The 22,555-nt window shown below is 37.9% G+C and overlaps 2 protein-coding genes across 3 annotated transcripts in view; one reads left to right on the top strand and one right to left on the bottom strand.

The window, feature by feature from the left end:
- LOC124640943 (diacylglycerol kinase eta) overlaps positions 1-22,555 on the top strand; it is a 178,209-nt gene that overhangs the window by 123,017 nt on the left and 32,637 nt on the right. Inside the window, exons 4-5 of one of the 2 annotated variants that reach the window (XM_047178924.1) lie at positions 11,806-11,951; positions 15,859-16,057. In XM_047178924.1, coding sequence (XP_047034880.1) covers positions 11,806-11,951; positions 15,859-16,057 — 345 coding nt within the window. Of the gene's footprint in view, positions 1-11,805; positions 11,952-12,170; positions 12,252-15,858; positions 16,058-22,555 lie in introns of those variants that run through there. The other variant, XM_047178916.1, reaches the window with a different exon arrangement.
- Positions 1,124-8,866, bottom strand: LOC124640952. The gene is made up of 2 exons (XM_047178937.1): positions 8,383-8,866; positions 1,124-2,506 (listed from the first exon to the last, which is right to left on the bottom strand). Exons 1-2 carry the CDS (start codon positions 8,418-8,420, stop codon positions 1,147-1,149), a joined length of 1,398 nt encoding a protein of 465 aa, XP_047034893.1. The 5' UTR covers positions 8,421-8,866; the 3' UTR covers positions 1,124-1,146.

Here is a 22,555-nt window from a genome sequence, read left to right as displayed (position 1 = left end):
GATTATCGCACGGTACCGCGCACCGCCACGGAGGGCGGTGGCGGTCGAACAAAAGAGCACCGCTCGAACGGCGGTCAGGTATTAGGAACAACGGATTTAATACAGGTCAATGCGACATGAAATCCGCTTCACCGCCTACCGTGGCGGTGCGCGGTGCCGTGTGTTGATCGCCTAACACAGAGTGTTGGGTTACTTTATTTACACTACCGAATGGATACCAATTGGAGTATTATGTAGTAAATAAACCTCACATCACATCTAGATTATTTTACCAATTAAATTCTACAGTAAAATAAAATAAACAAACCTCTCAATTCGACTGCATACCGCATCCGTGCGTCATTTACGTTCTGTTATACGGGATCCTCGAACACGGTTTTTAAAAAAAACTAATTTTACACACAAAAATGATTATATTGGTTTTTCACCACAATTGACAGTATTTAAGGATATTTGGACACTTAGAAATAGTAGAACTAGAAATAGGAATAGTAACGAATTGGTAATTGGAAATAGTATCGATATGTGTCGAGAATGACAACAGACTGCCCGCGCGGGCGAATCCGACGTATATTTATATTATTATAATTTGCTGACATAGCACCCTCTACATGGGGTTGCAGTATTAAAATAGGGTATAACAACCCCCCGCATAAGACCGAAATTTGGGGTTAATTACCGAAATTCGGAAAGGTTATACTACTTCCCTAAGTCGCGGTAATGGGATAGAAGCGATAGAATGCAGCGAAGCGTTGTCGTTCTCGACGTGAGTATCGTTATCAATGTTTACATTGTTTCTATTGATAACAAATGCATTCTTATATTTTAATATAATTTTAATTAAGATGTATATTATAAAAGAAATTACAATTAACAAAATTATAAAGGTAAGTATTGAATAATGCGTCCCGTATTTAATAATAAATGGTTTGTCATCTATGATCTTATCTAATTCCGCGAATATTTCTTTATGTTTGTTTACATTAGATGTTAAATCGTCTAAATCGATATTTTGGAAAAGAATAGGGGACGTATTATTATTAATCGAGTTATAATTGATTTGACAACATGAGTCATTGATAATATTAAAATCTAGTATAGGGCTAGGTATACTTATATTATAAGAGTCATCTGAAGTTATCAGTCTTACACTTTTGTATAGATTGTGCACTGTTTTGGGGTATCTAAAATACCCGTACCGGACACTATAATCTCACGCATTTCTGAAACACCACACTCGATAGACACTTTATTCGGACGAGACTGCACGAAAATCCACCGATTGTTTATTAGTGGTTGCCAAATGTCTAGCTCGCCGAATATGGTTTTGGTAACACACCGTTTAGGAATAGCATTAACAGTTTTCGTTAATAGTTCACTTTCGCATATCGGGTTATCACTTGTCGTCGAGATTACCGGTACTTCGCATAAAAAGAACTCAGAGTATATGGTCTTACACTTACGTAAACTATCTAAATTACAATATAATTGTTTACTATTAGAAATAGCAATATACGAACTAGTAGGAGAGATTAAACTATAACTATTTGGGTTATCCACTCTATGAGGAGTAGGCAGAGCCAAAGTATGATATAAATTGAATTCCTCATTGGTAACGAGGGGCACTTGCAAAACAAATACAAGTTTATTCTTAAAATAATAACATGCAACATTAGATATACTTAAAATTAAATGAATATTATCTAGGCTTAATGATATAGGAATCCCAGTGTCCCGTGGTAGGTGCCTATCGTTATCGGCGAGTTCACGGTATAGTTGGGCAGGCGTTACAATGTTAGGATGTAGGATGTTTTGACTACTGAGTATAATTGCGTTTATCAAGTCTTCGAGTTGAAACGATAATGTAAGCAAAGAGCTTTCAAGGTTGGTAAGTATGGAATGGACTTTTGTTTCTATGATTAAATTGTTTGTAATTTCTGTGATATTTGTTATTTGTTTAAGGAATGATATTAATGATTCATTAATGATTTCTTGATTGGTTTTTAATTTGTTTATAATATTTTTATAGGACTCTAAGGTAGAAGTAGTAACTAAGATATTTTCTTTTATTAATGTTGCCATTTTCTTTTGATTATTTTGTATAGATTCTATAGCAGAATCGTATTTAAGAGCGTCGTCTTCATCAAGCGTGCCGAAAACGTGCTTAAATACTGTACCTATACCGCCAAACCATGCATTACGTTTGTATCGCTTTGAAATAAGATGATAAATAGAATCATATTCTCGTTGAACGTCTGTAAAACGAGCTGTTAAAGGAGATAGCGTGTTTTCACAAGAAGTTAAGTTAAATTTTTGACAGTTAAACCTTAATGTACCTATGATTTCATTCAAATTAGTAAGATGAGGTTTTATGAAAGATATATCTACATAACTAATTACGTTTAAATTACTCTTAATTATTTTAAGTTTTCCCAGGCTATCGAAGTAGATACCAGCGTTTGAAGGATAAGGCTTGACAAAGTCCGATCGTGCATCGATTGGAATGCTGAAAGATAGAATGAAATATGAATTAGTGTTGCTCATCGGATGAAACTTCAGCAGGTTTTATTTCATCGAAATGGTGTGTCACATGACGTCGATTTATAAGAAGAGTGACAGTGTTATTATTATGAACCGATATGATTTTATATGGTCCTTTCCAAATGGGAGATAAGGCTTTCCTTAGTCGTAAATGATTCTTAAGATAAACTAGGTCGCCAACCTTGTAGTTGGGCGGCGGTTTAGTGTGATTGTCGTAGTAAGCTTTTGAATGTTCCTTAGATTTTAGAATATTTTCTACTGCCTTTTCTCTAGTAAATTTGAATTTGTGTTGTAACATTCTTATGTAATCCGAATATGTTGTATTAGGTGTAGTTTCGTATATCGAGTTTGGAATGAATGGTTTATGGCCAAAGACTAATTCGTAAGGTGTAAATTTCGTGGTGGAATGAATTGTCGTATTGTAGGTAAGCATAGCGGTATATACGTAGGTAGGCCAATTGTCTTGATTATTATTAATGAATGATTTTAAGTACTCTTTAAGTGTAGAGTGGCTGCGTTCGAGAGCTCCTTGCGTTTGTGGATGATAGGGTGATGCCCAGAGTAGTTTTATCTTTAAGAATTGGCAAGTGGTTTTAAAAAGGTCAGAGGTAAAATTAGTACCTTGATCGGTAAGTATTGATTTAGGAATACCGAAGAGAGAGACGAAATGGATTAAACAATCAGCTGATTCTTCAGCTGTTGTGCTGCGTAGCGGATAAGCGACAGAATATTTTGATAAATCATCCTGTATGGTGAGTATATATTTCAGCTTTGCTGTACCAGATTCAGGTAGGGGTCCTACTATGTCTAATGCTATTCTTTGAAATGGTGCAGTGGAAGTAGTGGTTATTTCCATAGGGGCGCGATTAAGTTTCCTAAGGGCTTTATTTTCTTGACAGGATTTGCATTTCTTGATATAGTTTTCTATGTCACTTCTCATTCCCTTCCAATAAAATTGTTCTTTAATCCTAGAATACATTCGTGATGAGCCTAAGTGCCCGGCGATTGGAATATCGTGGTTTTCTCTTAGTATTTTGGGTATTTCACTCAATGTAGGATAAATTATTTTATTTACGTAAACGTGTATGCGGATTGGAGTGTCGTGAAACAGGTAAGTCAAAATATTGTAGATTTTAGTGTAGGAATGTCGGTCGAAAGGGTTTTTGAAGTCAGAGGTAGCTATATCTGTGATCGATGAGTCTAGTATGATGTCATTTCTCGCTCGTTTCAGGGTGTTGTATATATCAGGATAAGATGATTCGTCGAAATGGTGAACTTTAGTAAAAATTAGGTAAATATCTTTATTTTCTAAGTTTATTTTCAGGAAGGAATGGAGCTCTTTTTCAGCGTTAAGAATTTCGTCTTTGTCTTTATCACTAGAGAGTATTTCAGAGATGTACGGGTTTGATTCGTCTAAGTCGATTGAAGTGGGTATTAATATAGTTTTATAAGGGCATTTGAGTAAGTTTTCGTTATGTTCAGTTATAATGGTATTTGTTTTAAATTCTTTACGCGATATTGATTTCAAAAATTTGGAATAGTCTTCGTCGTTTGCTTCTGATTTAGTGTTAGATTCTGTTGGCGAAGGTATTTCGATGTTATCAAAATTGGGGTTTATATCAATACTCTGTGGGCTAAGGTCAAGTGGTCCTAGGTCTATAAGTTCTGGTAAACTGTCTTCGGTATGAGTAGGGATAGCGTCATGAGCAGTATCAGACTCGGGAATAGTATCCTGTTTACGATTAGTGTCGTTGTTTAATAATTCATTATCATCGAATGTGAACGGTATATAAGAGGGTAGATCTAAGAGGGGGTCTTCCAAAGGGTTATCGATTAAATCATTAGGGCTTGTAGGTAAAGAGTCGGGAGATGGTACATCTATTGGATTAATTGGGAATCGGGACAGAGCGTCAGCATTGGTATTAATTTTTCCTTTCTTATGGATTATATTATAATCGAATTCCTCTAGTTTTAGGCGCCAACGAACTAGTCTAGATCCCGGGTCTTTACAGTTAAAAAGCCATTGAAGTGGTTTGTGGTCTGTTACGATAGTGAATTTACGGCCATAGAGATATGGTCGAAAGGCTTTCGTGCCGAAAATAATAGCGAGACATTCTTTTTCTGTGACGCTATAATTGCATTCAGCTTTGTTAAGAGTGCGGGAAGCAAAAGCAATAGGCCGATCCTTACCGATCTGACCCTGAGAAAGGATTGCGGATATGGCGAAGTTAGAGGCGTCACATGTTAATAGAAAGGGCTGTGAAAAATCGGGATATGCTAATATCGGTGAAGTGGTTAATTTGTTTTGTAATGTTTCAAAAGCGAGTTGTTGTTCGTTATGCCATTTGAAAGATGCGTCCTTTTTTAGAAGGGATGTTAAGGGTTTCGCGAGTTTGGAAAAATCTGGAATAAATCGTCTATAATAAGATACAAGACCCAGAAATGATTTTATGTCTTTGGGGGACTTCGGTATTGGGAATTCAGTGATAGCTTTTATTTTTTCGGGGTTCGGTTGCACTCCATCGTTATTTATTAAGTGACCTAGGTATGCAACCTCCTTGCATAAGAATTCGCATTTGTCTGGTTGAAGCTTAAGATTATAAGTTCTAAGTTTTTCGAATACAGCGGATAAGTTCTGAATGTGACTAGCTAAATCAGGGGAATAAACGACAATATCGTCGAGATACACGAAGCAGCGAGAGCCTTGAAGTCCAGACAGGCAAGTGTTCATAAGTTTTTGGAATGTCGAAGGAGCATTTTTAAGGCCAAATGGCATTCTCGTAAATTCAAAATGTCCTTGGGGTACGGAAAATGCGGTTTTGGGTGCGTCTTCAGCAGCAATAGGAATTTGATGAAATCCTGAAGCCAGGTCTAATGTTGTAAAGTACTGACTCTTGCCTAATTGATCTAGTATTTCAGTTATTTGTGGAATGGGGTAAGTTTCCCCTATTGTTATGTCATTTAATTTTCTGTAATCGATAACGACTCTCCATTTGCGTTGCCCCGAAGCATCTAGTTTTTTGGGGACTACCCAAATAGGCGAAGACCAGGGTGAGTTTGACGGTATAATTATTTTTTGATCTAGCATTTTATTTATTTGGTTTTCTACTTCCTTTTTATGACATTCGGGAAAACGATATGATTTAGTTTGGATAGGTATATCGGAGTTTGTTCTAATTTTATGTTCAGTGGATGTAGTATATGTTAATTGTTCGTTTGGGAGATGGAAAATGTCAGAGTATTGTGAGCATACTTGTAGTAGAGCATCCCTTTCTTCGTCATTAAGATGGGAGGTCCTTAATTGATTTAGGACTTCTTTAGTTCTAGTATAAGTGTTAGAGGGAATTGCTGATGTGAGAACTGGTATAGATTGTTCGTCTAGAGCTTGCAAGGTAATATTTAGATTGGGATGGAGTACAACTGTTTCTTCGGATGTATTAACAACTGTGATATTGATTCGTCTATTTGGTTTTACTTTGACTATACAATTTGCAATGAGTAGTGAATCAGATAAGTGTTGGTCTAATATAACGCCTTCTTTAATAAGAGGGTTGCTAACTGTACATTCAATGACTGCTTCTGTACGAGGTGGTATTTTATATATAGGTTCAGAGAAATGCAGTGTGATGGAGTTTTCATCGAAACGTAGTATGTTCTTGTAATAATCGATTTGGCATTTAAATTTTTGCATTAGGTCATTTCCTATTATACCATCATGGCTAAGACTTATGTTCTTTACTACATGAAATTCGTGCGTGCAAGGTTTTGGAGAATTTGGAAATAGTTGCATTTGAAGGCTTCCCATAGTAGGCGTTACCGCGTCGTTGGGGTCAATACCTTTAAGTGTGATAACCTCATTACTTAGTTTTGGGATTCTGGACATAGAATCGAGTTTTAGGAGACTTAGACATGAACCGGAGTCGACTAGAAATGATAGTGGATGATCTGCGAATGGAGTTTGGACAGTGACGTGAGGTAGGTATCTTTTCTCAGTATTATTATTTACTTCATATATTTTAATATTTTTTTTATTTTCCAGGTGCTGCGATGTAGGAGAGGTGGTTTGCCCAATCGTGGGTCGTGAACTAGTAGAATTTGAATGGCTTAGGACTTTTGATATTGAAGAATTAGTAATTTTCTTTGAACCTAATAACGATTTATTTTGAGTGGTTTTGACGGATTCAGCGTAAGTTTTTATTTTTAATATATTGGATTCAGTGGGTTGAGTTTTATTTTTAATAATTGATTTTGTTTGATTCGAAGGACTCGGAGGAGACAGTGAATTTGTTTTTATAAGATTCAATGGATTCGGAGGATTCAGAGGATTCAGAGGATTCAGAGGATTCAGAGGATTCAGAGGATTCAGAGGATTCAGAGGATTCAGAGGATTCAGAGGATTCAGAGGATTCAGAGGATTCAGAGGATTCAGAGGATTCGATTTAGTAGATGAGCCAGAAGGTATGGCATCGATTTTGATTCGGTGAGGGTAATTTCCCGAACGATACCTCTCGGGAAATCTTATTCGTTTAAATCGGTCGAGTCTACCGTATCATAACCGCCGTCGTTATCTTGGACTAAATGCACGGATCGGGGCTGTCCTTCATTATTGAAATTTGTCTGGCGACCGGATGTTGACGGTTGGAAATTATTAGCAAATCTATTGTTATTATATTGTCGTTTGCGACAATTTTCTAAAGTATGACCTACGTTTTTGCAGTAACGACACACGAGGTCACTTGTGTGAACTTTCTTTGAAGTATCCGATACGCGGTATTGATTTGGCATCTGAGGACGATAGTATTGGGGTTGTTCTCGTTTTGGAACAAATTTAGATTTGTCTGTATTAGGAAAATATGTTGGCTTTTTCATAAACGCATTCGACAGTATCTTTTCTTCCGCGACTGCGAAGTTTACTGCAGCATTGAGCGAGTCGGGATCACGACATCTAACTATTTGTGATAGTCGTGGGTGAAGGCCGATAATAAATGTATGGAGAGCTAGATCTTCCATGGCTGCTACGCGTCCAGCTATTTCCGACTTTTTCTTAGTAGGTATAGATACTTGTATTTCGGTAAGTAATTTTGCTAAGCAGGTTTCAATTTTAAGGGCGAACTGATTAACCGTTTCATTTTGACCTTGTTTACAATCTTGGAGTTCGGAGAGTAAGTGTGCATAGTGTTTTCGTTCTCCGAACTGTTGTTTTAAGAACTCTACAAGCTGTTCAAAAGATTCAAATTCTTTAATACTACATATTGTCTCCGCCCTATCTATGAGTTGACTTAATATGTATCTGAATAGAATTGGTTTTTGAGTTTTATTGGCTATATTATAAGCACTTTGGCAATTGGATATAAAAGGGTTTAATTTGTCTCGGGACCCATCGAATGGTTTGATAAACTTTAGTAAGACATTTAGTTCGACCTTTTCTTCAACCTTTTCAGAACGGAGTTGTGCACCTCTAGAGCCACTGGGAACCTCTTCTTTTAAATCGTCTTTAGACATTTTGAAATAATTGAATATAGAAATATAACGCTAAAATATTAAAGTTAAGCCTAGAAAGTACACAAAAGATTATAAAATACAAGTACAAGTATAATAGTACAAGGAGCTGTTTCCACACCGTGTTCGCCGGCTCGAGATTCAGAGCTTATCAGTGATGTCTGGTATGCATTACAATAACAATCACTCGCTGTTGCAAGGATTACAATTTTGTGTAGCGACTTAATATTATGTAAAACAGATAGTAAGTTAAGAATTTATTAATTATCAAGATGTCAATTAGGGAATTGGAAGACTCTGAGTTCTATGCGAGACAAGTGTATATAGTATATCGTCACTCACTGTAGTATTGTCACGACAATGAAGATCTGCCACAGCATGATGATGAGGCCTGATTATAATCAAGGCTCAGGAACAACTCCACACAGCACTTATTTTATATTCCACAGGATTCACTAGCACACAATACACACGCGCACTAGGATGTTGAAGGCATATTTGGGTGAACGTTGTTTATTATTGCCTTTGATTATTGAAGAAAACGTAGCACTGGCACTTTAATTTGTAAGGTTTGTCCTTTGGAGACGTATTCGGGATATATCTGTGTATATATTGAACTTTCGGTATCCCACCGCTGCCACCAAATGTTATACGGGATCCTCGAACACGGTTTTTAAAAAAAACTAATTTTACACACAAAAATGATTATATTGGTTTTTCACCACAATTGACAGTATTTAAGGATATTTGGACACTTAGAAATAGTAGAACTAGAAATAGGAATAGTAACGAATTGGTAATTGGAAATAGTATCGATATGTGTCGAGAATGACAACAGACTGCCCGCGCGGGCGAATCCGACGTATATTTATATTATTATAATTTGCTGACATAGCACCCTCTACATGGGGTTGCAGTATTAAAATAGGGTATAACAGTTCGATACGCGCGTAACCGGACGGAATGTATTTGGCGTACCAAAATATTATTGTTTTGATCCTGCAATACACGTGTTGTGGTTTCAAAATAAACTCACTAAAAATGACATGATTTGTGCTCGTTGAAACGTGCTGCTAATTGTTTAATTTTGTTGTTAAAATATCGATTTATTTTTTGTTTTTACTTCTGGCTGATTAAGTATGCTTAAACAAATATTAATAAAGGCAATGTGTTTTAGAAATCTTTTATTCCTTTTAAATAAAATGCATTGATTAAAAATTAAAATAAGGACCATCTTGACTGGTTACAAATACGACTGTATGTTTGTTTATTTACGTTTACTGAAACGTTTAAAATATTGAGCAGTCATAACGCCGCAATAAACAGCGCAACAACCATTCAGCTGACTAAAAAACTGATTATGCTGTAGAAAACATACTAAACCAAATATTTTTAATTAACTAGTACATATATTTCTAAGCATATTTATAGTAGTAAATAAAATAGTAGGTACACCCATCTAAATATCATCCTCCGAGCCTTTTTCCCAAACTATGTTGGGGTCGGCTTCCAGTCTAACCGGATTCAGCTGAGTACCAGTGCTTTACAAGAAGCGACTGCCCATCTGACCTCCTCAACCCAGTTATCCGGGCAACCCGATACCCCTTGGTTAGACTGGTGTCAGACTTACTGGCTTCTGTCTACCCGTAACGACTGCCAAGGATGTTCAATGACAGCCGGGACCTACAGTTTAACGTGCCATCCGTAACACAGTCATTTGTGTCTTAGATATACTTAGAAAGTACATACAAACTTAGAAAAGTTGCATTGGTTCTTGCCTGACCTGGAATCGAACCCGCGCCCTCATACTCGAGAGGTTGGTTCTTTGCCCACTCGGCCACCACGACCCATCTAAATATATCATACCTAAAATACGCTGTCAATGATTCGATTGTTTCGATACGATTTCCGCGTGCGGCGAGGGCCTGCGGTCTTCCGATATGATTAAGAGGACGAATTGGAATTTTTGGCGCCAAGGATCTCAATTTTCAAACATGATTAGGTAACTTTTATAACAGAGAAAAATATATCAAACATACCTCTTTTTAAAAAGAGATTCACGTATTATGGGCCAACGGGACCGATTTAAGCCTCTTAACTTTTTTAGTAGTTGAGTATATACATACTCTTTAAAATTGTAGAAGGAATTTTTATCAAATTATCATTTCTAAATAATAAAATTACAAAACCATTTTGTCGCTTACGACTTTTAGTTATAAGCTAGCGCGCGTATTGTTATCCTCGCCCCGCTCAGACGCTCCGACCCCTTTTGGCGCCTTAGATGCGCGTACCGGTTATGGAATTATAGTTGACCAATTCGTCGCCTTAACTGCCAACGTTCTAATTACAAACGAACCTCATTAGGGTTGAACGAACAATTCATTAGTAGACTAATTAATGTTTAAATTCATTGATATGTTTTGATGAAAGAGCTCGAATGTTAGCTGATTTGGTTGATATATGTAAATGCGATTAGTGTTAGTGGAGTTATGTTAATTTGGTGTTATGATATGTAATATTTTAACTAGAAAGATGAGGATAATATAGGAGGATAGGGAATGTGCTATCGTCAATTCTTGGATAGATTATGTACATAATTATGTAGTAGGTAATATTATAAAGACAACCTCATGCGGAAACTACAGGACCGCTTAAAAAAATGTTAGATAGCCCATTTATTGAGAAGGCTATAGGCTACTTTTTATTCGTATGCGTTTGCGTATGCGTGAAGAAGTTCACATAGGATGCGGTCAAAATCGCTGACCCAAGCTAGTTTCAAATAAAATCAGTCTACTATAGTTCGGCCATTCAGAGAATGCGTTCCTGACACGTCGCGATTGAACTGACGACGTAACTTTGCAATGGCGTTGCAGTTACGATAAAAATATTTTTGCTGGTTGTTTACCGTTTTAACAATTGAGGAGCATTAAAACAACATTATTATATCAATAATCAATGAATGTAGTTACGTCGTCAGTTCAATCGCGACGTGTCAGGAACGCATTCTCTGAATGGCCGAACTATAACATACAAAGATTCATTCAACCAAAATTGTATAGATCAAACTTCTTCTCAAAGGAAGTTGTCAGTCTATAACTATACATTTATAAAGCTTAATCTTGTCCTAACTATGTCTTAACTCCAAAAAGTATGCCATCCAAACTGAAAGCGACGGAATCAACAGACCATTGTCAAATAGTTCAGCAACAAATTCCTTACAAACTTTATTACTTGGAACTTGTATTATTGCATGGAAATAGTTTTAGTGAGCCTAGCCTTGTCCTGGTTATCGATTAGTCTTATTATAGAAGCTTAGGGGATCGTTTTGAGGGCTATTCAGGTAGTGTATGTGACAGGGGGACTAAGGAATGCCAGTGTCCAGCCTGGCGTTATTGTAATTTTCTCTCGTATTGAAATGAGAGGTGCTTTGTATGCGTTTGACGTGATGCAATATTATTTATTATTGTTACACAATACTAGCTGTTTCTCACAGTTTCACTTGTCCTGAAAGTACACAGATAAAATATGCATTTTGATACCTTAACTAAGATGGTGTAGCCTCCCAACTATCAATTCTCAGGAACAACTTTCAATAGAATTGTCAAATCGATTCCGTAGTTTAGACGCCTTTTCACATACACAATAAATCCTCTATTTATTTTCAATACAAGAGATATTTACCATTTTATGATATTCGTTATTAATTTTACCCAATTTTACATGAAGTAAGACAAACAACAACCTTAATCAAAATTATTGTTTCAGGTCATAACAGCAAGTCGCTGCCTGGTCCTCTGCGCCGACAGCCGCAACGAGATGGAGTCGTGGGCCGGAGCACTGCGCGGCGCCTTGCATCGCGGTGCTGATGTCGCTGACCTGGTTGCTAGACTGTCTTCTGGAGACCATCACTGGTGAGACATAACAGCAAGTCGCTGCCTGGTCCTGTGCGCCGTCAGCCGCAACGAGATGGAGTCGTGGGCCGGAGCACTGCGCAGCGCCTTGCATCGCGGTGCTGATGTCGCTGACCTGGTTGCTAGACTGTCCTCTGGAGACCATCACTGGTGAGACATAACAGCAAGTCGCTGCCTGGTCCTGTGCGCCGACAGCCGCAACGAGATGGAGTCGTGGGCTGGAGCACTGCGCGGCGCCTTGCATCGCGGTGCTGATGTCGCTGACCTGGTTGCTAGACTGTCTTCTGGAGACCATCACTGGTGAGCCATAACAGCAAGTCGCTGCCTGGTCCTGTGCGCCGACAGCCGCAACGAGATGGAGTCGTGGGCCGGAGCACTGCGCGGCGCCTTGCATCGCGGTGCTGATGTCGCTGATCTAGTTGCTAGACTGTCTTCTGGAGACCATCACTAGTAAGACTAGTTTCCACCAACGGTTCCATCTGTGTACCAATCGAAGTAGGAACTCTGCGCATCCAGATGAACAGTAGCTTATAACATACTTCGATAAATGGGCTATCTAGTTCGTTCGTTTTTGATCAGTCCAGCAGTTCTTAAGATTGGCTCGTTCAAACAAACTTGAACTCTTCAGCTTTAATAGAAGTATAGATTGCTTCGATTTAAGTTATTGCTTTGATATTTTCGCAAATTGGCAAATTGAAAACATGATGCAAAAAGTTGATGAGGTGATTTATTCATCCTATCAATTCATTAAAATGAAATCATGAAGTTGCACGCAGTAACGTACTTACCCAAATGGATTCGCTATTTAATGGAAACGTGAATTCACTCGGAAAATTGGACAACGATTTACGTAGATGATATCAAAATGAATGCTGTAAATAGATGCGTATCTATAATTACGTCTTAAATTAATTTATGTAATTAAATAGATGGACTATGGATCAGGGATAATCCTGAGAATCCGTAGACTAATAGCTATGGAGAATTAATTAATTTCATAACGAAGCCATGAAAACGCACCACGTTTTGTTCTCTATAATTCTGTGATATTGCGTAGAATTGCATACTTTTTCTGTACCATAAATTGTCTGGGTCTGGGCTGTCAATTGAACATCTTTGGCAATCGTTACGGGTAATCAAAAGCCAGAATATCGGACAACCAGATTCACCAAGAGGTATCGAGTTGCCCAGGGACCCGGGTCGAGGGGGTTTGTTAAGCTGACGCTCATGGTTCGGTCGACATTTGTGTGATGAGCATGCTTGTTGGTCGTGGTCTGGGTGTTACAATATGTATATGTGTAGCTATATGTAGTTTATCAGTTGTGTTAGCACCCATAACACAAGTTAATTAATAACTTTCCATGGGGCTAACCGACCGTGTGTGAAAAGGTGTCCCGACATTATTATTATTATATTATTGTAAAACACTGAAACTTAGCTGTATGTGGCTGAACTGGATTCCGACTATGTACTTTGGGAAAAGACTATGCAGGTGATGATGCAATATGATATAATAATATATAATATGATGTAAGGCAATATGACACAAAAACATCCGTGTCAAAACTTTTTTTCCTTATCACGATACGGTTTCATAAAATTGACCATAATATTGTGTTTGATTGATGGTTTTTCTCTGTGGGAATCCATCACGTTTCACGGTTATTTTACTTTGATTGATCTTCCTTTTTAATGGACGCCGTAAAATCAAAATTCTGCTTTGGTTATCTGTTTGACAGGTAAAATATCATTGTTGGTTATCATTTGAGAGTACTTTTATTTACTTTATGCCATGTTTATGTATAATTTATTTAGAGAAGTCGAGGACGTTAACCACTTTGTTTTGACGAGTTCCCTCGTATCCGGAAGGCATGTTTAATTGGTCCCGGCTGTCTTTTGAACATCACTGACAGTCGTTACGGTTACTCAGAAGCCAGGAAATCTGACAAACAGTCTTACTACAAGTAGTAGAAAAAGGCAGATGTTGATATCACAATTTTTGTTATGAAAAACAATTTTATTCTTGATTTTCAATTAACTATTTAAGGCTACTGAAATTAAATAAAGCACATGTTTTGAATGATGATATTTCTGTACGTCTCAAATCGCTTTGAAGCTTAAGTGGGGGAAATGCAATTAATAAGCAGTACTAATTACACCTCTTAAGATGTAAATTTTGCTTTTAGGGACGTTGTAATATGATCTGGTGATAGATAGTAGAGGTATATTCAGTGATGTTAAATTGTTCACATTTAATGCAACTTAACGAATGATTGGTCGACCTACTGAGATTGAAATTAGTATGAAGATACTTTGATATATGATTGAAATTAGTATAGATAGCAATAGATTACATTTGGAGTAGTTCCTTGTGGTGAAGCTGCAGGTCAGAGCTTTTAGTAACACTTCAACTATTCCTTAACACAAATTCTCTAAGTAGTCTTTCCTCAAAGAGAGTGGTATGAGCCAAAATTTTCTCCAAACTTCACTCCTAGTATATAGAAACAGTTTTACTTACGAGACAGTTCAGTACATTCCTTTGGGGCTTACAATATAACACGGAGGAATTTCACGCATTTTGATGAAATAACTCATCTTGGCGGTAGACTGAGAAGGTAGAGTGTTTGTAGTCTATATTTAAAGATTTTTTTAGAATAAGATAAAAGTAAAACTATTTTTTGGGATTCCTAAATAAATCAGTCTTTCTTTACCAACAGAAATAGATTAATCATGATATTGTCAATATGATCATATGAAAGCGTGGTTATTTTACATATTCAATGCGAATAAAATACATAGGTACCTGTGATATGAGAAGCAGGGTACTGATTTCATGTAAAGGCTAAAAATAAATAGACAAAAACTATCCAATCAAGTTTATCGCTTTTTTGACATACATAAAAAACCACGATCATTCAAACGTGGTTCAAACTCATGAATTAGAATTGAAAAATTTGCATATTACATGGACTACCCTCGACACTACAGAGGTCTCACAAATTATATTCGTTATGCGAGTGCAGTAGAAATGCAATTATTCTCCGCACTGCACCCCGTCAGACCTCGTGCTCTTTGCTAATCCCTAGAAATGGAAACTTTAATTGTTTTCGTGGTTTTGTGCTAGTGACGGACGTGGGGGATTGAAGGTTTGGAAATGAGTTACCATGTGGTTTGGAACAGGATTAACTATCACTCGCCCAAACTCACATACTTTTCATCTTTTTAAATAACCGAATCCGTCAAGCAGCATACACATAGGTTAAATTGGCTTGATTAAAACCATGGGAAAGACGAACCATATCATATTGATTTAAAAGCTACACGTTTACAAGTAATTCATTAAATCAAAAGTATATAACGGCGTCAAGAAGCCACGCAACCATTTCACACACAAAGAGTCCAGCGAGCGTGGCAGCCCAATTAAACAACTTTCAAACTGAACAAACGAACGGAAAACTCTCGCACGAGGTATGTCATGTCAGACGAAAGCTTTGTATTTCAGGAATGCTTTGATATGATTCCTTCTCACTGAACACTGGGAAAACTGTCACGCGATGTTCTTGCTTTTATACTACTGAATTGTTCAGCATCTGGTATTAATCACACCGTTTTTGGTAGCTTGACGAAACATTTATTTCTTCTTCGTAGGTTCGCCCTTACGTACCCCTTATGTTTCTCTTATATTCTCCCATATGTCCTTGCTTACATATTCCGTTATGACTCCTTCCGCTATGGATACAGCAGGATAGATTGGTAGAATTTTACTGTCTAAAACGTTGTTCCTTCTGGAGTTCCAGGGATTCGATAACTCTTTCAAAAAATCCCGCAAACTTAGCAAGACCTTAAAGCAACACTGGTCTTTTGATTGTCAATATCATCTTTTTATAACCATCTTCTTCTTCCCCAGGTATGCAGCAACCCACGCTCGGCCGACATTCTGCAACGTATGCCGGGAACCATTAGGCGCGCTCGGCACGGCGCACGCGCTGGCCTGTGAGCTGTGCAAGTTCAAAGCGCACAAGCGATGCGCGTCGCGAGCGCCGCCATCTTGTAAATGGAGCACGCTCGCTTCGCTGGGGCCACATGTCGTTGAAGATGCTGATGGGGTAAGTGTGCGAAAATTGTTGTTAAATATCTTCGAAGGTTAACTTGATAACCCATGTTATAATTACAATCGACGTTCATTAAAAAAAATACGTACATACTTAAGAGTATCATAACTAGCATTGAAGTTCTGTTTAAATAAAACTAAAAACAAAAGGACTCAATTGTGGTAATTGTGTGTCTATGTTTATATTGAGGTCATAACCAAACCTCGTTTTGAGAGGTATCGTCTAGCCCAGATTGTGGCGGTGAAATACTATAGGTCTGTATTAAACCCTCGTATAGTTCTCGCAAAACTCAAAGGCACTTCGCAGCTAAATTCCGGGCTTCAGTCTGCGCAGGTGACTTTCCCACCTCGTGCCATCACGTTTCATGACGATAAAAGTTTAAAGAAAACTGTAACCAACTACATCCTGAAAGTTTGCAGCAACTATAATACTTGAATTTGACCAAAAGCTAGGCATAATAATAAATACTTCTATTATCTTCTATTAGACAACACTATTCAATTGTACGAATTAAACGCAAGCGTCGCCGCATGCAGAACTTGTATACCAATTCGTGCGTGTACACACATTTTACGGCTCACACCGTTAAACCGTTTAATGGCGCTGTGTATAGAGGCTGAGATTACAAACTTTATAGTTTTCTACGAGCTTTTGTTTACATAGTAAAGCAGCAGTAAACTTGTAATACTCACTTTGTAGCTTTGAGTTTGAATGTTGGATATGTGAAGAAGGTGGAAACTTTATAGGTACTTCTATAAAAGTTAAAGTGGTTTAGCGGTAGGATATACAGATCGTAAACATTAGCGGTCTTACTACAAAAACTTAAACATCTGTTGAACAATTGTCTTACAAAATTGTGGTTGAAAAACGGACCTTATTTCAACGTCATAATCTGCCATTTTTTTAGACAAGTGTTCAACAGACGTTTAGAAGTTGTTATGGTACGACGGTAGATATTTATGCCTAACAGTTTTCGGTCCATAGCTGAAAACATGGATTTCATATGAAGAACAGTCTTTGGTGATTCTTCTTCTTCTTCTCTCGAGTCGATGACATGTCATATGAGACTACACTATGTCAGCCCAATATTCCGCCACAGCGAGAGCACGGCCGGATGCGCTCATTAAGTCCTCCCGCGAGCAGTCTTTGGTGATAACCATTTACTTAAATACTGTCGATCTTTGCTGGCTACTTTGTACCTACAAGTAGGCATTCTAAAGTTATGAAATCCATAAAATAAAATATAACGCTCAATATAAATTATCTCTTTTGTGCTTTTCCCAAATTCAATCAAATCTAAATATGTGGATTTGTGATAAGTAGAAGTTTTATAGTAAAAACGTGATCTACAACTTATAAGCCTCTAGCACCCGATGTTACCGTATAAAAAGTGAAGGTTACTTTCAAACTACAGCACATAATCAGCTTATGAATAACCCGCGCTTCAGTGGGTGGTTTAATGAGGTAACTTTACGTTCTCTCGTGTCCAGTGGTGTAAACAAAAGGTTTTTGCTAAAGTCAATAAAGGGGCAAGTCAGTTATTTTGCCATGAATTATATAAGTTGACAGCTTCTGCAAGCGGATTCAACTGCGTTTCGGTGCATCCGGTTATCCGGGCTTATGCATTAGCCTGCAGCCTCCTTCGCCATAAAAAAATGAAATTGGTTTAATAGATACTCATATTAGCGCGTAAGTAAACAAACTCTTCAGCCTTGTAATACCTAAGGAGTATGTACGACGCATACTTTTACCAAATCAAATTGGTATCAAAACAAGATGATGATGGTGAGATTATTATGGTGAGCTGTTGTAACAATAAAAATATCTGCATAATTTTCCTACATTTTCTGTGTATAATCTACTATTTATACATACTAGTAGGTTCAGTAAGTTGGTTGCATTGTAAAACTTTTCGCTTTCATAACGCAGTGAAAGTTGCTCATTTTACTCCGCGTTTGTATTCTCAATTTGTACCAGTGTATTTCCACAGAACAGTTTCTTTGTTTATATTGAAATTGAAAACTTGTATTTATGAGAAATACAAGACCGGAATAAAATATTATTCGTCGATAGTAGGTAGCCATTGTTATAGATTTTGACATAGTAGTGTTGGTAAGAAACTAGCTGTTCCCGCCGTTTTACCCTCGTCCCGGGAAAACCACTTTCTGCAACCGTCTGTGTAGTAGCCTTGGCGTGGAAGCTGTACACAGGCTGACAGAGTTACTTCCGTATTTATTAGCAAGCATTGTTTAACTTATTTTTTGTTTAATTTTGTTATGTTTGTTTATGGTCACATTTAATTTTATCCATTTCAAAAACCTCTCATCTGGGCATTTCTATTATCTATCTTACGCTGTTATCTAATTTTCATACAATTTCCCAAATCTTACTCAAAATGTTCAGCAATGCATCCTTTTGTATGTTCTCAAACATCCTCAATACGGGAATAGCCCGGTCAAAATAGACATTTGAAATAACAAAAATTCCCACAAAGCTGATTTTTGGTGGAGAGCTAGATTTGATCATTATAAATAAAATACTAAAAGTCCCTATCGATCCCATGTGTGCGTCAAAAGTTATTCGAGGTCAAATGTCAAAATTTTTGTTTTTTTGTGTTTTTTTCGTAAACGGTAAGTTTTATCAAAAAAATACATCAGACCAAAATTGTAGATTATAAAATTTTATACAAAAATGGCATTAACAGTTTTCTCCTAAATGTTACCATTCCTGAGATATCGCGCTTCAAAGTATATTCCATACATGACATGCACACATTTCCACGCCACCTGTGAGATAGTATACTCGGCGCGTTTTTTTTATCGTGGTTTCCCCTGTAGACCTACTCCACTAACTGTCATGACAATTTTAGGATAGTTTAAGGGAATAATTGCCGTCAAGTTCTAATATGATGTCATTATTGATATTAACTATTGGGTTAACTATTATTGTGATTGTTTTAGATTTATCAGATTCATACAAAAACTCGTGGTGGCCTAGTGGGTAAAGAACCAACCTCTCTAGTATGAGTGGGTTCGATTCCAGGTCAGACAAGTACCAATGCAACTTTTCTAAGTTTGTATGTACTTTCTAAGCATATCTTGGACACCAATGACTGTGTTTCTGATGGCACGTTAAACTGTAGGTTCTGGCTGTCATTGAACATTCTTGGCAGTCGTTATGGGTAGTTAGAAGCCAGTAAGTCTGACACCAGTCTAACCAAGGGGTATTGGGTTGCCCGAGTAACTGGGTTAAGGGGGTCAGATAGGGCAGTCGCTCCTTGTAAAGGACTGGTACTTAGCTACATCCGGTTAAACTGGAAGCCGACCTAAAACATAGTTGGGAAAAGGGCTCGGAGGATGATTTGATACTACAATCATTTTTGCAATTGCAAAAAATAATGTCAGGAGTTTTTCTGGAGCAGGTGGGGGTAAAGTTTTAATAGGGTCCAGATATTATGTATCAAAAAAAGGCTTCTGGATAAAAATGGAAATGTCGAAGGAAAATTAGCATGCGATAATTTTTTACACTGTAAAAGCGGATTGTGCGCGACTTCAGCGGTTGAAAAAATTTTGTTCTGTGTTTAGTAATGCAGAACCATGCCTTAGGACTGCAGTACGCTGATATTTAGGATTTAAAAGTGGGCAATCTAGCCTTAGCGACAAGCGACCCAAGATAATATCGAGGCTATGCGGCAGTTAACTGTCGCAGACCAACATGTAACATACCTTGACATGGATCCGTGGGCTTTACGATTGTTTTACATTCCCCAAAATTAAGTAAAGTCTTCGTGGTAAACGTTTCAGCACACCTGAAAAAGCTGTTGACTCATACAAATCGGCCAATTTGACTACCCCCACTTCAGAATGGAATAAATATTTCAAGAACTGGGTTTAATGCATGCAAAAGTGCATTAAATATTGCGGAGAATTCTCTGAAAAACAATAAATGGTATTAACCTATTAGATTGTCTATACTTATTTCAAACGACAAAACTTAAAGGCAGCCGTCGTACATACGTGGCTTGTATGTGCATATCATGTGTAGTGTGACTCTTTGAATCGCGATATCTCAGGAATGGTAAGATTTATGAGAAAACTGTTAATGCCATTCTTGTAGAAAATTTAAAGATCTACAACTTTGGTCTGGTGTCTTTTTTTGATAAAACTTACCGTTTTCGAAAAAAACACAAAAAAACAAAAATTTTGACATTTGACCTCGAATAACTTTTGACGCACACATGGGATCGATGGGGACTTTTAGTATTTTATTTGTAATGATCAAATCTAGCTCTCCACCAAAAATCAGCTGTGTGGGAATTTTTGTTATTTGACCACTACTTTTATGTCTATTTTGACCGGGCTAGAAGTGTTCGTAAAGTTAAGCAAATTGAACATGATTTGACGAAGGTTCTCAAAGTTTTGAGGTTAATTTCCTTTAGTGGGGGATCGTCCCTGGTTGATCACGATGTTACAGTATTAATAACCTAATGGTTTTAGTTAGTTTGACGGAATTAGAAGCCAGAACCCATGGTTAAGCAGTATAAGTTAAGACTTTTGATTTTTACCATTCGAAGGGCTTATAGATTAAGATGAGGAATCTGTCATATAATTTATGGTTTTGAAGAAAGGTATGAAATTGTATAGTACACATTATAATTAATGGACGGCAAAACTACGGCTGGTTATGGCTTGGCCATCGCTATGGTTAAGTAAATGCACCTTATTCTAAGAAAATAAAGTTTTCATTTGTTTTTTTCCTATAACTAGGTGTACATGTAATAGATTTAGCTAGAAAGCTTATGATATATTATCACAAAACAAAAAATATCTATCTCCAAAAAAAAATATTTAAACCGAAAGTAATGTATCCAACAGTGAAACCTCGAGGATCCTAACCTAACAAAAAAATCCTCAGTCCTGAATACATTTTGATCCCTACTAATCTCAACGGAGTTTTAATACCAGCATGAAAAGGGTGATACCACCGATCTTTGATTAAAAAACGGGGATCAATACTCTTCTACATACCTATTATTATATCTACCTATGATTCTCATAGTTGATATCATGGAGAACCATGGAGTAAGTGAGAGTGAGCGGAGATCCCAAAATGTAGGTAGGTTAGGCGCCTTCTTTTAGGCCTCGGCCTCAAATTTTGCGGGCAGCGGGGCGGCAGCGGCGGCGGCGCGGGAACGGGGCGGGCAACGCATACCTGTTCTCGAAACTAGCGGGCAGATCGCGCGGCATTATAGCAGTGTAGTGTTGTGTTCTGTTGTGTTTGCTGTTCCATATGGGTGTCCTCTCAAAGATGGCCGAAATAATTAGCTTTTGCACGTCCGAAGACATTTTGATACGTCACAAAAAAAATGTATAACACTATGCCTACAATGCAGACGCCCAACGCGGGCGGTCACCGCTTGACTGGAGCGCACCGCTCGTTGCCCGCCGCCGCGCCGCTCCCGCGCCGCTGTATTCGAGGGCCGGTCCATTTGATTATGCGCGTAAGATCCTGCCGCTCCCGCGCCGCCGCCGCCGCCGCCCCGCTGCCCGTAAAATTCGAGGCAGAGGCCTTAGGCCAAATTCTTGCGGTGGGTATGACCAAAGCGATCAGTTACGAGTGCTATTACAAAAAATGGCCGAGTGTAAAGAAGGCGTAAAATGGCTAAAGCAGTAGCGTTCCTCGCATTTTGGCGCGCTATGATTTTCCGTTGTAGCACCTCCGAGATGTCATAATGCAAAATCTCCTAAGAAAGTAGCGCGCTATAATGCGGGTGTTCCGAGGATGACGAACGTTACTAGCTCCGCCCTTACACATCTTCTATGAAACTCGCCCATTATTTTCAAAATAAAATCACCAATCAATCAAGACCCATCTATGACAAAGGCAGATTGGTTTTGACAAGGAACCCGCACGCCTCAATAGTTCTAGTCACTGATCATCAACCATACGTTGCTTCAATCTACAAGAAGGCACCGGACCTACCTTCCTTTTGGCATCTCCGCCATCTTTCCTTTCTCCGTGGTTGCTATAGATTTGTTCACCTGTAGCAAAAGGTCACAACGAGTTTGTATTGAAAGGTGCAAAATTAATTAATTCTTAAAGAAACCTTTACTTTTCAATCATAATATATGTACTGAAATGCATTATTTTTTTTGTATAAAAGAGACCTTTGTCGAAAATACTTAAATGAATATAAGTTACTGCGATATTGTTTAACACCCACATTTTAAAAGGATTACGTGGGTTGCATCATTTAACTATATTTAAAACCAGACCATAACCAGCCACGAAATGGCCTCTCATTGGCTTCTTATTGAATCCTAGTGAAATCTGCACGATATACAAAATAATTTATTTAGGGTCATGGCATATTATACCAGCACCGCAACAGCACAGCTGCAGCACGGCGTCGCCTTGAATTTAGACTACGGCTAGCTGCCAGCGCGCTAACTACTGCAGGCTCGCAGTCCGCGCGCCGGCCACGAGGTGTAA

Source organism: Helicoverpa zea, chromosome 2, assembly GCF_022581195.2.
Source record: "Helicoverpa zea isolate HzStark_Cry1AcR chromosome 2, ilHelZeax1.1, whole genome shotgun sequence".
Classification (NCBI taxonomy): domain Eukaryota; kingdom Metazoa; phylum Arthropoda; class Insecta; order Lepidoptera; family Noctuidae; genus Helicoverpa; species Helicoverpa zea.
This window is presented reverse-complemented; position numbering and strand designations above follow the sequence as displayed.

Coding starts and splice junctions, on each gene's coding strand:
- LOC124640952 (XM_047178937.1), bottom strand. CDS start 8,420: ATGCTGTGGCAGATCTTCATTGTCGTGACAATACTACA. Junction 2,507..8,382: donor ATTGTCGTGACAATACTACA/GTGAGTGACGAT, acceptor TCTATCTTTCAG/CATTCCAATCGATGCACGAT.